Here is a 13,224-nt window from a genome sequence, read left to right on the forward strand (position 1 = left end):
ATTTAGATTAGATTAGAATTAAACTAGCATTTGTGCGAGGAAGCTGCAGTACCATCACATCACACCAGTAGATGAAAATTCAGCTGTGTTTGTTTGGTGTAATTTGATCCAAATTCAGCCCAAGATCAATGTCTCTTTTGAACATGTATAGGTCTAATACAGCTCTCAAAATATCATGTCACTTACCTCACTGAACTCATTAAAAAATGCTGAAAAATGTTGGTTGAAAAATAAAATATGTAGAGGTCGTTTTTTAGACTGAGGTCCATATTCTTTCACCAAAAAAATACTTCTAATTCAATGTGTAAACCTAAAATTAAAAGAGAATTATTAGAATTAGATTTAGTTTTACTTGTATCAAAAATCTATGAAGGGGTCTTAAGAGTGCTATGATCGTATTTCCTAATCAATTTTTTGAAAAGAAAAATTAGAGTAGTTGATTAGAGTAGTATATTTAAAAATCAAGATAGGCAGGGTTTGTTCAATGTCTTTAATTGAAGCTTCTTTAGTTTATCATGATAGACTTGTGAAGAACCTGCTTCAGAAAGAAAAAGGTGATATTAATATTATATTTTTTTATAGGGACAGTTCTTTAAATAATTTTAAATGTGTGTATCAGGATCACTTAGAATTTTTACCATAATTATCCAATACAATACAAACAGAATACATACAATAATAGAATACAATATATACAAGAAATATATTTAAATATTGACTGGTAAAGGTGACCAAAGAGGACATTTTCACACATCTTATATTTCATGAATGCTAGGTGAGGTGATGATTTCCTGATTATCACTTTCATTTTTTTTCACTCTCAGAGTCAGAAGCTGAGGAGATGCTTCATGGATTAAAACTTGATCTCATTGATATTAATAACTTACAGTATGACTTTATCACAGGACTTACATTATAAATTGACAACCAATGACACCTTTGTTGGAAATTATGTTAAAGTTTATATTGATAGATAACATAAAGGTTAATTTCAGTTTTAGCTACTTCTAAATCATGGTATGATTGCTCTTCATCAGAAGCTCCTCGTGGATTTTCAGTTGGAACAAAATCCTTTTTCATACCCAGTCACAGGAGACATTTCCTCAAGTTATTTCACAAGAGCATCAGCGCAGATGTTATTGCTGGCCTGACAGGAGCCATGACAGCAGCACCATACAGGAAGCAGTGAGGAGACTGATCTTGTGGCTCACTCCATGTGACACTTTTGTAAATGTTGAGAAAAAGAAAAAAAGGCATTTCTTTCAGAAACTGTTCTGTAATATAGTAATATGTTTGACATGATTGAATTAAATATATCTTACATATGCCGTCCACAAGAATAGAACTGATATCAATGTCGAAGGGTGTTATCTTGGCTGCATCAATCAAAACTTGTGCAATCTCTTTTGCATTAGGGACCAGTGACATTGCAAATCCAATGTCCATGTTATTGATAATGGATCCCTTACTGTGAAAGGAAAAACCGAAAACTTAGTTTTGTTTCCTTTATTTACTTGAAATATTTGTAAAATTATATACCATAAACAATTTACCTGAATGCAGTCACATTGATGGAGCGGAATGAAGGAAATCTGGCCAGGTAGAAAGGTTTAAGCTGCAGAAAAATGAGTAAACACACTGTAAGTATGTATGTTTTGCTTTTTGGGATTGTGCTTCTTTACTACAATGTCAATTGGGACATATTATTAGGACTATGTAATATCATAGTGCAACATATATACATAATAGTGTTTGGGGGGTTCTGGTCACCCAGCTACCCATTTCTTGAATGGCTAGCATAATACAGGTTACAGGTCACCTTTATGTTTTATCTTTTTTCTTTAAACACTTGCAAAAGCATGGCAATGAGTTGGAAAAAAATAGAAACACAGTATTTACTGTGGAATTTTAGTTCAGTTTATATCATGGTGGAAATGTTTTTGATATATAGTTTATTGCATATAGTGTATATCATTTTTGTTTATCTCAATTTGTATAATCTTATAAACAATGGAGAAATTGTTGACTTTAGGAGGGGATTCATAAATGTATGGATAGAAAAGATGGCCATACATTTTTTTAATGCTATCAAAATACTGTTATATGACAATATAAGTATATACTCTGCAATTATTCACAATACATACACTTAAGTATTATTTAACTACTAGAAGAAAACTTACTGCTGTCTCTATCAGTGAAGCTCGTTCTTTAAAAGCTGTGGATGATGATGTCAGCAAGTCAGTTATAAATATCCCATTAACAGATCTGAATTGCACTGCCTTTTTTTGTACTGGCTCAGCAGTTGTAGTTGTTACAGCTTTAGTGGTTGTGGGAGTTGCCGTAGTTGCAGTTGCTGCAGTTGTAGTTGCTGCAGTTGTAGTGGTTGTAGGAGTCACTGTAGTTGTAGTTGTTGCAGTCAAAGTGGTTGTAGGAGTCGCTGTAGTTGTAGTTGTTGCAGTCAAAGTGGTTGTAGGAGTCGCTGTAGTTGTAGTTGTTGCAGTCAAAGTGGTTGTAGGAGTCGCTGTAGTTAAGGAAGTGTTGCTTGAATAAACAGTTCTGGGATATTATGAATTTTAAAATATGAGAATATCAAATATTGCTTACCTGGGTCACTGACAATAACAGACTCTTTGCTAATGTTGAAGGTCGTTATGTTTGAAACTGCATTGATCAAAACATTTTCAATCTCAGTGTTATTAGGCACTGATATAGATGCAAAGTCAATATTAACGTCACTGATGATGGATCCATTTCTGCAAAATAGAAAACATTGTTTACTTGCATTCAGTTATCGCAAATATTTATAACTATCATAAAATATTTGGTATATTGCATCAGTATGTAAAAAATAAATTGCCTGAATCTGATCACTCTCATTGAGCGGAATGAAGGAAATGTCTTGTAGAAAGGTTCGAGCTGCAGAAACACACACAATCACTGATCTTTGAGTGTGTATGCATAAGTGAGTGTAAACATTTAAATATTGCTTGACTTCAACAGCAAAACTTACTGTTAACACTGTCTGTCTGTCTCTTTCTGTAAATGCTGAAGATGATGAGTTCTCTAAGTCAGGTGTAAATGTTGCTCCAACATCTCTGAACTGCAACTGCTTTGTTGTAACAGCCTCAATAGTTGTAGTTCTTACAGTTGTAGTGGTTGTAGGAGTAACTGTGGATGCGTTTGTTGGGGTAGTGATGATTGGTGTTGTAGCATTCACAGGTGTAGTTGAAGCTGTTGTAGACACTGTAGTTGTATTTGTTCCTGGTGTGGTGTTTGTAAGATTTGCTATGGTTGCGTTTGTAGGGGTAGTCATCATTGGTGTTGTAGCATTCACAGGTGTAGTTGAAGCTGTTGTAGACACTGTAGTTGTATTTGTTCCTGGTGTGGTGTTTGTAAGATTTGCTATGGTTGCGTTTGTAGGGGTAGTCATCATTGGTGTTGTAGCATTCACAGGTGTAGTTGAAGCTGTTGTAGACACTGTAGTTGTATTTGTTCCTGGTGTGGTGTTTGTAAGATTTGCTATGGTTGCATTTGTAGGGGTAGTGATGATTGGTGTTGTAGCATTCACAGGTGTAGTTGAAGCTGTTGTAGACACTGTAGTTGTATTTGTTCCTGGTGTGGTGTTTGTAAGAGTTGCTATGGTTGCGTTTGTAGGGGTAGTCATCATTGGTGTTGTAGTGCTCACAGTTGTAGGTAAAACCACTGTAAATGCCAAAAAAAATGAAAAGAGGTGTTGCTTGAACAAAACAGTTCTGAGATATTATGAATTAAAAAATATGATAATATTAAATAGTGCTTACCTGGGTCACTGACAATAACAGACTCTGTGCTAATGTTGAAGGTCGTTATGTTTGGAGCTGCATTGATCAAAACATTTTCAATCTCAGTGTTATTAGGCACTGATATAGATGCAAAGTCAATATCAACGTCACTGATGATGGATCCATTTCTGCAAAATAGAAAACATTGTTTACTTGCATTCAGTTATCGCAAATATTTATAACTATCATAAAATATTTGGTATATTGCATCAGTATGTAAAAAATAAATTGCCTGAATCTGATCACTCTCATTGAGCGGAATGAAGGAAATGTCTTGTAGAAAGGTTCGAGCTGCAGAAACACACACAATCACTGATCTTTGAGTGTGTATGCATAAGTGAGTGTAAACATTTAAATATTGCTTGACTTCAACAGCAAAACTTACTGTTAACACTGTCTGTCTGGCTCTTTCTGTAAATGCTGAAGATGATGAGTTCTCTAAGTCAGGTGTAAATGTTGCTCCAACATCTCTGAACTGCAACTGCTTTGTTGTAACAGCCTCAATAGTTGTAGTTCTTACAGTTGTAGTGGTTGTAGGAGTAACTGTGGATGCGTTTGTTGGGGTAGTGATGATTGGTGTTGTAGCATTCACAGGTGTAGTTGAAGCTGTTGTAGACACTGTAGTTGTATTTGTTCCTGGTGTGGTGTTTGTAAGATTTGCTATGGTTGCGTTTGTAGGGGTAGTCATCATTGGTGTTGTAGCATTCACAGGTGTAGTTGAAGCTGTTGTAGACACTGTAGTTGTATTTGTTCCTGGTGTGGTGTTTGTAAGATTTGCTATGGTTGCATTTGTAGGGGTAGTCATCATTGGTGTTGTAGCATTCACAGGTGTAGTTGAAGCTGTTGTAGACACTGTAGTTGTATTTGTTCCTGGTGTGGTGTTTGTAAGAGTTGCTATGGTTGCGTTTGTAGGGGTAGTCATCATTGGTGTTGTAGCATTCACAGGTGTAGTTGAAGCTGTTGTAGACACTGTAGTTGTATTTGTTCCTGGTGTGGTGTTTGTAAGATTTGCTGTGGTTGCGTTTGTAGGGGTAGTCATCATTGGTGTTGTAGCATTCACAGGTGTAGTTGAAGCTGTTGTAGACACTGTAGTTGTATTTGTTCCTGGTGTGGTGTTTGTAAGATTTGCTATGGTTGCGTTTGTAGGGGTAGTCATCATTGGTGTTGTAGCATTCACAGGTGTAGTTGAAGCTGTTGTAGACACTGTAGTTGTATTTGTTCCTGGTGTGGTGTTTGTAAGATTTGCTGTGGTTGCGTTTGTAGGGGTAGTCATCATTGGTGTTGTAGCATTCACAGGTGTAGTTGAAGCTGTTGTAGACACTGTAGTTGTATTTGTTCCTGGTGTGGTGTTTGTAAGATTTGCTGTGGTTGCGTTTGTAGGGGTAGTCATCATTGGTGTTGTAGCATTCACAGGTGTAGTTGAAGCTGTTGTAGACACTGTAGTTGTATTTGTTCCTGGTGTGGTGTTTGTAAGAGTTGCTATGGTTGCGTTTGTAGGGGTAGTCATCATTGGTGTTGTAGTGCTCACAGTTGTAGGTAAAACCACTGTAAATGCCAAAAAAAATGAAAAGAGGTGTTGCTTGAACAAAACAGTTCTGAGATATTATGAATTAAAAAATATGATAATATTAAATAGTGCTTACCTGGGTCACTGACAATAACAGACTCTGTGCTAATGTTGAAGGTCGTTATGTTTGGAGCTGCATTGATCAAAACATTTTCAATCTTAGTGTTATTAGGCACTGATATAGATGCAAAGTCAATATCAACGTCACTGATGATGGATCCATTTCTGCAAAATAGAAAACATTGTTTACTTGCATTCAGTTATCGCAAATATTTATAACTATCATAAAATATTTGGTATATTGCATCAGTATGTAAAAAATAAATTGCCTGAATCTGATCACTCTCATTGAGCGGAATGAAGGAAATGTTGTCTTGTAGAAAGGTTCGAGCTGCAGAAACACACACAATCACTGATCTTTGAGTGTCTATGCATAAGTGAGTGCAAACATTTAAATATTGCTTGACTTCAACAGCAAAACTTACTGTTAACACTGTCTGTCTGGCTCTTTCTGTAAATGCTGAAGATGATGAGTTCTCTAAGTCAGGTGTAAATGTTGCTCCAACATCTCTGAACTGCAACTGCTTTGTTGTAACAGCCTCAACAATTGTAGTTGTTACAGTTGTAGTGGTTGTAGGAGTAACTGTGGATGCGTTTGTTGGGGTAGTGATGATTGGTGTTGTAGCATTCACAGGTGTAGTTGAAGCTGTTGTAGACACTGTAGTTGTATTTGTTCCTGGTGTGGTGTTTGTAAGATTTGCTATGGTTGCGTTTGTAGGGGTAGTCATCATTGGTGTTGTAGCATTCACAGGTGTAGTTGAAGCTGTTGTAGACACTGTAGTTGTATTTGTTCCTGGTGTGGTGTTTGTAAAATTTGCTGTGGTTGCGTTTGTAGGGGTAGTCATCATTGGTGTTGTAGCATTCACAGGTGTAGTTGAAGCTGTTGTAGACACTGTAGTTGTATTTGTTCCTGGTGTGGTGTTTGTAAGTGTTGCTATGGTTGCGTTTGTAGGGGTAGTCATCATTGGTGTTGTAGTGCTCACAGTTGTAGGTAAAACCACTGTAAATGCCAAAAAAAATGAAAAGAGGTGTTGCTTGAACAAAACAGTTCTGAGATATTATGAATTAAAAAATATGATAATATTAAATAGTGCTTACCTGGGTCACTGACAATAACAGACTCTGTGCTAATGTTGAAGGTCGTTATGTTTGGAGCTGCATTGATCAAAACATTTTCAATCTCAGTGTTATTAGGCACTGATATAGATGCAAAGTCAATATCAACGTCACTGATGATGGATCCATTTCTGCAAAATAGAAAACATTGTTTACTTGCATTCAGTTATCGCAAATATTTATAACTATCATAAAACATTTGGTATATTGCATCAGTATGTAAAAAATAAATTGCCTGAATCTGATCACTCTCATTGAGCGGAATGAAGGAAATGTCTTGTAGAAAGGTTCGAGCTGCAGAAACACACACAATCACTGATCTTTGAGTGTGTATGCATAAGTGAGTGTAAACATTTAAATATTGCTTGACTTCAACAGCAAAACTTACTGTTAACACTGTCTGTCTGGCTCTTTCTGTAAATGCTGAAGATGATGAGTTCTCTAAGTCAGGTGTAAATGTTGCTCCAACATCTCTGAACTGCAACTGCTTTGTTGTAACAGCCTCAACAATTGTAGTTGTTACAGTTGTAGTGGTTGTAGGAGAAACTGTGGTTGCGTTTGTTGGGGTAGTGATGATTGGTGTTGTAGCGTTCACAGGTGTAGTTGAAGCTGTTGTAGACACTGTAGTTGTATTTGTTCCTGGTGTGGTGTTTGTAAGGTTTGCTGTGGTTGCGTTTGTAGGTGCAGTCATTGTTGTTGCAGTTGAAGCCACTGTAAATGCCAAGAAAAGGAAACAAAGTGTTGCTTTAACAAACAGTTCTGAGATAATATGAATTAAAATGTGATAATATTAAATAGCGCTTACCTGGGTCACTGACAACAACATTGGTAATGTTGAAGGCTGTTATGTTTGGAGCTGCATTGGTCAGAACATTTTCAATGTCAGTGTTATTTGGCGCTGATGTAGATGCAAACTGAATGTAGATGTCAGTGATGATGGATCCATTTCTGCAAAATCAAGCCAAATATTGTTTTACTTGCATTAATTCTTTGTGTATTATGTATTATATGTAGTCATCAAACAAAAAATAAATTACCGGAATCCAGTCACTTCCATTGAGTTGTATGAAGAAAATGTTTTATTGTAGATCGGTTCAAGCTGCAGAAACACAAACAATCAAAGATATGTGAGTCCATATGCTAAAGTGAATGCATGCATTTAACCACTTTTTGACTTCAAGAGAGAAAACTTACTGTTGTCACTATCAGTGATGATCTATTTTTAAATGCTGGAGATGATGAGATCAGCAAGTCAGCTGTAAATGTCTCTCCAACCGATGCGAACCGCAACAGCTTTGTAAAAACTGGCTCAGCAGTTGCAGTTGTTACAGGTGTAGAAAACAAAGAGGAAGAAAAAAGCAGTTAAAAACAAAGTCATTTTTCATGATGCTCTCTTGTTTCTATACATTGGTAAATCTAATTTAAAGTACTCTTTCTGCTGTTTAGCACATTAAATAATTATGTTTATTTCATCATTCTCTGAGAATGATGAAATAAATAACTACACAGACTATATATCAAACTATATCAAATTGAATGTGATATATTAAATATGAATAGCTATATTGCTTTGTTTAAAAAAAAAATCCTTTGGGAATCACATGTGTGATTTCTGTTTACTCACTGTTTATTTGGGTTGCTACGACAGATGCTGGATTGATACTGATGTTGAAAGTGTTGTTGGGGTTAGACACCGCTTCAACTAAGGTTTGTTGAACAGCTTCAGCTTCTGGGATTTGTGCAGGTGTTATTGTGTTGTTAAACACAACCTGCACTTCTGCTTCAGTATCAGATGCTCGTGTTCTGGTCCCAGCTTGTCTAAAGAAAAAGAAGAAGAAAACACTCAATTCTTAATGAAATATGTTAAATTAACATTAATTATTTGCAATTACTGTTAATAAGATTAGTGTTGTCATAAATGAACAAAAGTAAAAATCTTACCTGAATGCTATGACAATAACACGGCTGAAAAGCAAACCATATCGAGCTCTATAGATGACTTCATACTGTGTGGAGCAAAGAAGTAGAAATTAATTAATTAATTCAAATCAGCTGGAATCTTAACAACACTTCAAAATGAATCTCAGTATTTTACTCACCACTACTACCACTTCTGTCGCAAGTGCTATAAATTCTGGACTAGTTTTATCTTTGAGTTGAGGCACAAAGGGTTTAACCAAAACTGCTGCAAGAACAACAACTGGTGTACGAACTACCGGCACTGCTGCTGCTGCTGTTGTTGTTGTTGTTGTTGTTGTTGTTGTTGTTGTTGTTGTTGTTGTTGTTGTTGTTGTCGTCGTCGTCGTCATCGTCGTTTTTTCTGTTGTTGCCACAGTTGAACCATTTGTTGTTACTGCTGCTGTTGAACCAGTTGTTGTTGCTGGTGTTGAACCATTTGTTGTTGTTGCCGCAGATTGTGTTGTCGTTGCCGCAGTTGAAACAGTAGTTGTTAATCCAGGTGTTGTTATTGAAGCAGGTGTTGTTGTTGCTGGTGTTGAACCAGTTGTCGTTGAAACAGGTGTTGTTGTTGCCGCTGTTGAACCAGTTGTTGTTACTGTTGTTGAACCAGTTGTTGTTGCTGGTGTTGAACCAGTTGTTGTTGAAACAAGTGTTGTGTTTGTTGGAGTTGAACCAGTTGTTGTTGAACCAGGCGTTGTTGCCGCAGTTGAACCAGTTGTTGTTGCTGTTGTTGAACCAGTTGTTGTTGCTGCTGTTGAACCAGTTGTTTTTGAAACAGGTGTTGTTGTTGAAGCAGTTGAACCAGTTGTTGTTGAAACAGGCGTTGTTGTTGCCGCAGTTGAACCAGTTGTTGTTACTGTTGTTGAACCATTTGTTGTTGTTGCCGCAGATTGTGTTGTCGTTTCCGCAGTTGAAACAGTAGTTGTTGATCCAGGTGTTGTTATTGAAGCAGGTGTTGTTGTTGCCGCAGTTGAACCAGTTGTTGTTACTGTTGTTGAACCAGTTGTTGTTGCTGGTGTTGAACCAGTTGTTGTTGAAACAAGTGTTGTGTTTTTTGGAGTTGAACCAGTTGTTGTTGATCCAGTTGTTGTTGTTGAACCAGGTGTTGTTGTTGCCGCTGTTGAACCAGTTGTTGTTGATCCAGGTGTTGTTGTTGAACCAGGTGTTGTTGCTGCTGCTGTTGAACCAGGTGTTGTTGTTGCCGCTGTTGACCCAGTTGTTGTTGCCGCAGATTCTGTTGGTGTTGCTACAGTTGAACCAGTTGTTGTTGATCCAGGTGTTTTTGTTGAACCAGGTGTTGTTGTTGCTGCTGTTGAACCAGTTGTCGCTGAACCAGGTGTTTTTGTTGATACAGTTTCTGGTATTGTTGTTGATGCAGTTGAACCAGTTGTTGTTGTTGTTGCCGCAGTTTCTGTTGTCGTTGCCGCAGTTGAACCAGTTGTTGTTGATCCAGGTGTTCTTGATGATCCGGTTTCTGGTGTTGTTGACGCAGTTGAACCAGTTGTTGTTACTATTGTTGAACCACTTGTTGTTGTTGCCACAGATTCTGTTGTCGTTGCCGCAGTTGAACCAGTTGTTGTTGATCCAGGTGTTGTTGTTGCATTAGGTGTTATTGTTGCTGCTGTTGAACCAGTTGTTGTTGCTGTTTTTGATCCAGGTGTTGTTGTTGAACCAGGTGTTGTTGTTGCAGTTGAACCAGTTGTTGTTACTGTTGTTGAACCAGTTGTTGTTGTTGCCGCAGTTGAACCAGGTGTTGTTACTGCTGCAGTTGAACCAGTTGTTGTTGCTGCTGTTGAAGCAGGTGTTGTTGAACCAGTTGTTGTTGCTGCAGCTTCTGTTGTTGTTGCTGCAGTTGAACCAGTTGTTGTAGACGCAGTTTCTGTTACTGTTGGGGCAGTTGAACCAGTTATTGTTGCCGCAGTTTCTGTTGTTGTTGCTGCAGTTGAACCAGTTGTCGTTGCCGCAGTTGAAGCAGGTGTTGTTGAACCAGTTGTTGTTGCTGCAGATTCTGTTGTTGTTGCCGCAGTTTCTGTTGTTGCTGCCGCAGTTGAACCAGTTGTTGTTGTTGCCGCAGTTGAAGCAGGTGTTGTTGAACCAGTTGTTGTTGTTGCTGCAGATTCTGTTGTTGTTGCCGCAGTTTCTGTTGTTGTTATTGCAGTTGAACCAGTTGTTGTTGCCGCAGTTTCTGTTGTTATTGATGCAGTTGAACCAGTTGTTGTAGCCGCAGTTTCTGTTGTTGTTACTGCAGTTGAACCAGTTGTTGTAGCCGCAGTTTCTGTTGTTATTGATGCAGTTGAACCAGTTGTTGTCGCCGCAGTTTCTGTTGTTGTTGCCGCAGTTTCTGTTGTTATTGATGCAGTTGAACCAGTTGTTGTAGCCGCAGTTTCTGTTGTTGTTGTTGTTGCCGCAGTTTCTGTTGTTGTTACTGCAGTTGAACCAGTTGTTGGAGCCGCAGTTTCTGTTGTCGTTGCCGTAGTTTCTGTTGTCGTTGCCATAGTTTCTGCTTTTGCAACAGCAACTGAGCATATGGACAATAACATTTCGTTTTTTCTCTTTCTGAGACCTGTATTATGATTTTTTGTAATGTATTCAGTTACTTACCCAAAATGGTTAACAAAACAGTCAAGCCTCGACCAGCACTCATTGTGGCCTGAAATATTTGACAATGTGCATATTTGTTATAAATTGCAAGTTGTTATTATTGATAAGTGTGTATTCATGGACTTGCTGTTTATTTTTCTCTTTCCAGGCACTTTGCCAATGCATGTTTGGGATCAGTGTCACGGTGAAAAATTAAACTGTTGCCAATCAGACACTTTCCAGATGGTATTGCGTGATTGATCAAAATCTGATAGTACTTTTCTGCATTCATAATTTCATAGGTTTTGACATGATCTCAAACACCATTCACCTGAAATGGACTCAGGTGGATAGGCATAAGTCAAATTGTCTTTGGCATTTTTAGAATATTAAAGAAAATGGAACAAATTTTATTTATTTATTTATTATTTGACAGTAACAAAGTCATTTATACTCCTAGATAAATCTGCCTACATAAGAAGTAGTTGTCTGTTACGCACTGCCTCCACTAACCCCTGCAACCCCCAAAAGTGGAAAATTGTGTACATGGATCTCCAAAAGTTGATTCTGTTCATCTGGACATAGCGTTTTGTGGGAGAAACGTTTCGTCACTCATCCAAGTGACTTCTTCAGTTTCAGCTGACTGCAGGTTTCCCCAATCTTATAAACAGTACATTTGCATAATGACTGACTTTTGGAGATTTACTGTCCTGGATGATTGAGAATGCATCAGGATGTGTACATGGATATTAAAGTGAGACTGGGCTGATGAAAATATGTGTTCTGGGACACAAAAAGAAGGTTGGAAAGTTTCTAATTCAGAAATTTGTGACCAGAAAACAAATCTATATTCTAAAAGTTGTGATATAACAGAAAACAAAGCAACTTCAGTTTATTAATTTAACTTGTTGTTAATTTAAATTGTTTTTTCTAATAATATTATATATTTTGTAGTATATACTATGTCATACAAACTGGAAATAATAATCATGCAATTTTTTTAAACTTTTACAAGGTACTATTTAGATCATTATTAGGAGCCAGTGAAGTAAATTTTTAAGGCTTGGTTTAAGTTTAAAAACACTACCTGCAGTGAGCTTGTATGTAAAAAAAAAAAAAAAAAAAAAAACCCAAATCACAATAGAACTTTTTTTCCATTATTATTTTAGGTTAAATGTAATAAATGAAAATAAATGAAAATAAATGACAATAACTAATGCACAATCAATTTCAAATCAAAATGCCTAGCACAAACTCATTACATATAGATCATAGACATAAAAATGTCCTTACCCCAGGGCTGTAATTCTTAGAATCCTTATTATGCCTCCCCTGTGCCTTTCTGATCTCTTCTGTTGCCAACCGTTTGTTCAGGTGTTATATATTTGCTTCACAAGTATGTGATGTGTACGCACAATTCTATTGAAACGTTTTGAACCAGCAGTTGAAGATGAAAAGATTAAAAAAAAAAAATTTTAACATTCCCGAACAGCATTAAGTCAGGTTCATGAGCCAGTCAGCAGCGTTGTTAGTCACCTTTCCACTGACGTGAACTAATCAGATGTCATAACATTATGTCTTTCACAGACTGACCTCTGATCCTTTGAATTAAAATATTTTGGCTCAATAATCCGAAAAGGCATAAAATATATAACAAGACTTCTGAGGTTAACCGTATATATTTCCACAAATCTTTAACAGAATGCTTCATTAAATTAAAGACAAGCAGACAAGCAGATGATATCTATCTTGTAACTTCATCTTTGGCTTTCACCTTGGAACAGTAGACAAGTATTTTCAAAATGCATTCAGTACACATTGCAATGTTATCTTTTTAAACAATCCACTGACTATCAATGTGAGATCTACTGGCCAAAAATGAAACCAGAAATGCACAAAATCCCTGTCTTTATGTTTGTCTGTTTCTCTTCATGTTCACCTCCTTGGGAGCTGAACATCTAAGTCTCTCAAACAGCTACATCTTATCCCTGGAAGGTTCCTATTCATATCAGACATGATGGCATCTTCATTATGTAGAGCTATAGGTATTTTATGCACCTAGAACACCCTATAAAAGCATCATACCATTTTCATTTGATGACAATAGTATCACATTTA

The 13,224-nt window shown here is 37.0% G+C and overlaps 1 protein-coding gene across 1 annotated transcript; it reads right to left on the reverse strand.

Moving 5' to 3' along the window:
• Nucleotides 1–476: 476 nt before the first annotated feature.
• LOC146580331 (uncharacterized) lies at nucleotides 477–11,021 on the reverse strand. Its single transcript, XM_085268055.1, has 22 exons — nucleotides 8,667–11,021; nucleotides 8,509–8,573; nucleotides 8,192–8,385; nucleotides 7,762–7,871; nucleotides 7,605–7,666; nucleotides 7,373–7,515; nucleotides 6,956–7,278; nucleotides 6,803–6,861; nucleotides 6,550–6,698; nucleotides 5,877–6,451; nucleotides 5,721–5,782; nucleotides 5,468–5,616; nucleotides 4,210–5,369; nucleotides 4,057–4,115; nucleotides 3,804–3,952; nucleotides 3,014–3,705; nucleotides 2,861–2,919; nucleotides 2,608–2,756; nucleotides 2,184–2,524; nucleotides 1,554–1,615; nucleotides 1,323–1,468; nucleotides 477–1,222 (listed from the first exon to the last, which is right to left on the reverse strand). Exons 1-22 carry the CDS (start codon nucleotides 11,019–11,021, stop codon nucleotides 1,137–1,139), a joined length of 7,149 nt encoding a protein of 2,382 aa, XP_085124181.1. The 3' UTR covers nucleotides 477–1,136.
• Between the last annotated feature and the right edge of the window lie 2,203 nt (nucleotides 11,022–13,224).

Source organism: Mchenga conophoros, linkage group LG3, assembly GCF_057382185.1.
Source record: "Mchenga conophoros isolate Kocher_MC1m ecotype Shallow Benthic linkage group LG3, M_conophoros_male_GT1.1, whole genome shotgun sequence".
NCBI lineage: Eukaryota > Metazoa > Chordata > Actinopteri > Cichliformes > Cichlidae > Mchenga > Mchenga conophoros.

Coding starts and splice junctions, on each gene's coding strand:
- LOC146580331 (XM_085268055.1), bottom strand. CDS start 11,021: ATGGCAACGACAACAGAAACTACGGCAACGACAACAGAAACTGCGGCT. Junction 5,370..5,467: donor TGTTATTGTCAGTGACCCAG/GTAAGCACTATT, acceptor TGGCATTTACAG/TGGTTTTACCTACAACTGTG. Junction 4,116..4,209: donor CCAGACAGACAGTGTTAACA/GTAAGTTTTGCT, acceptor GTGTTTCTGCAG/CTCGAACCTTTCTACAAGAC.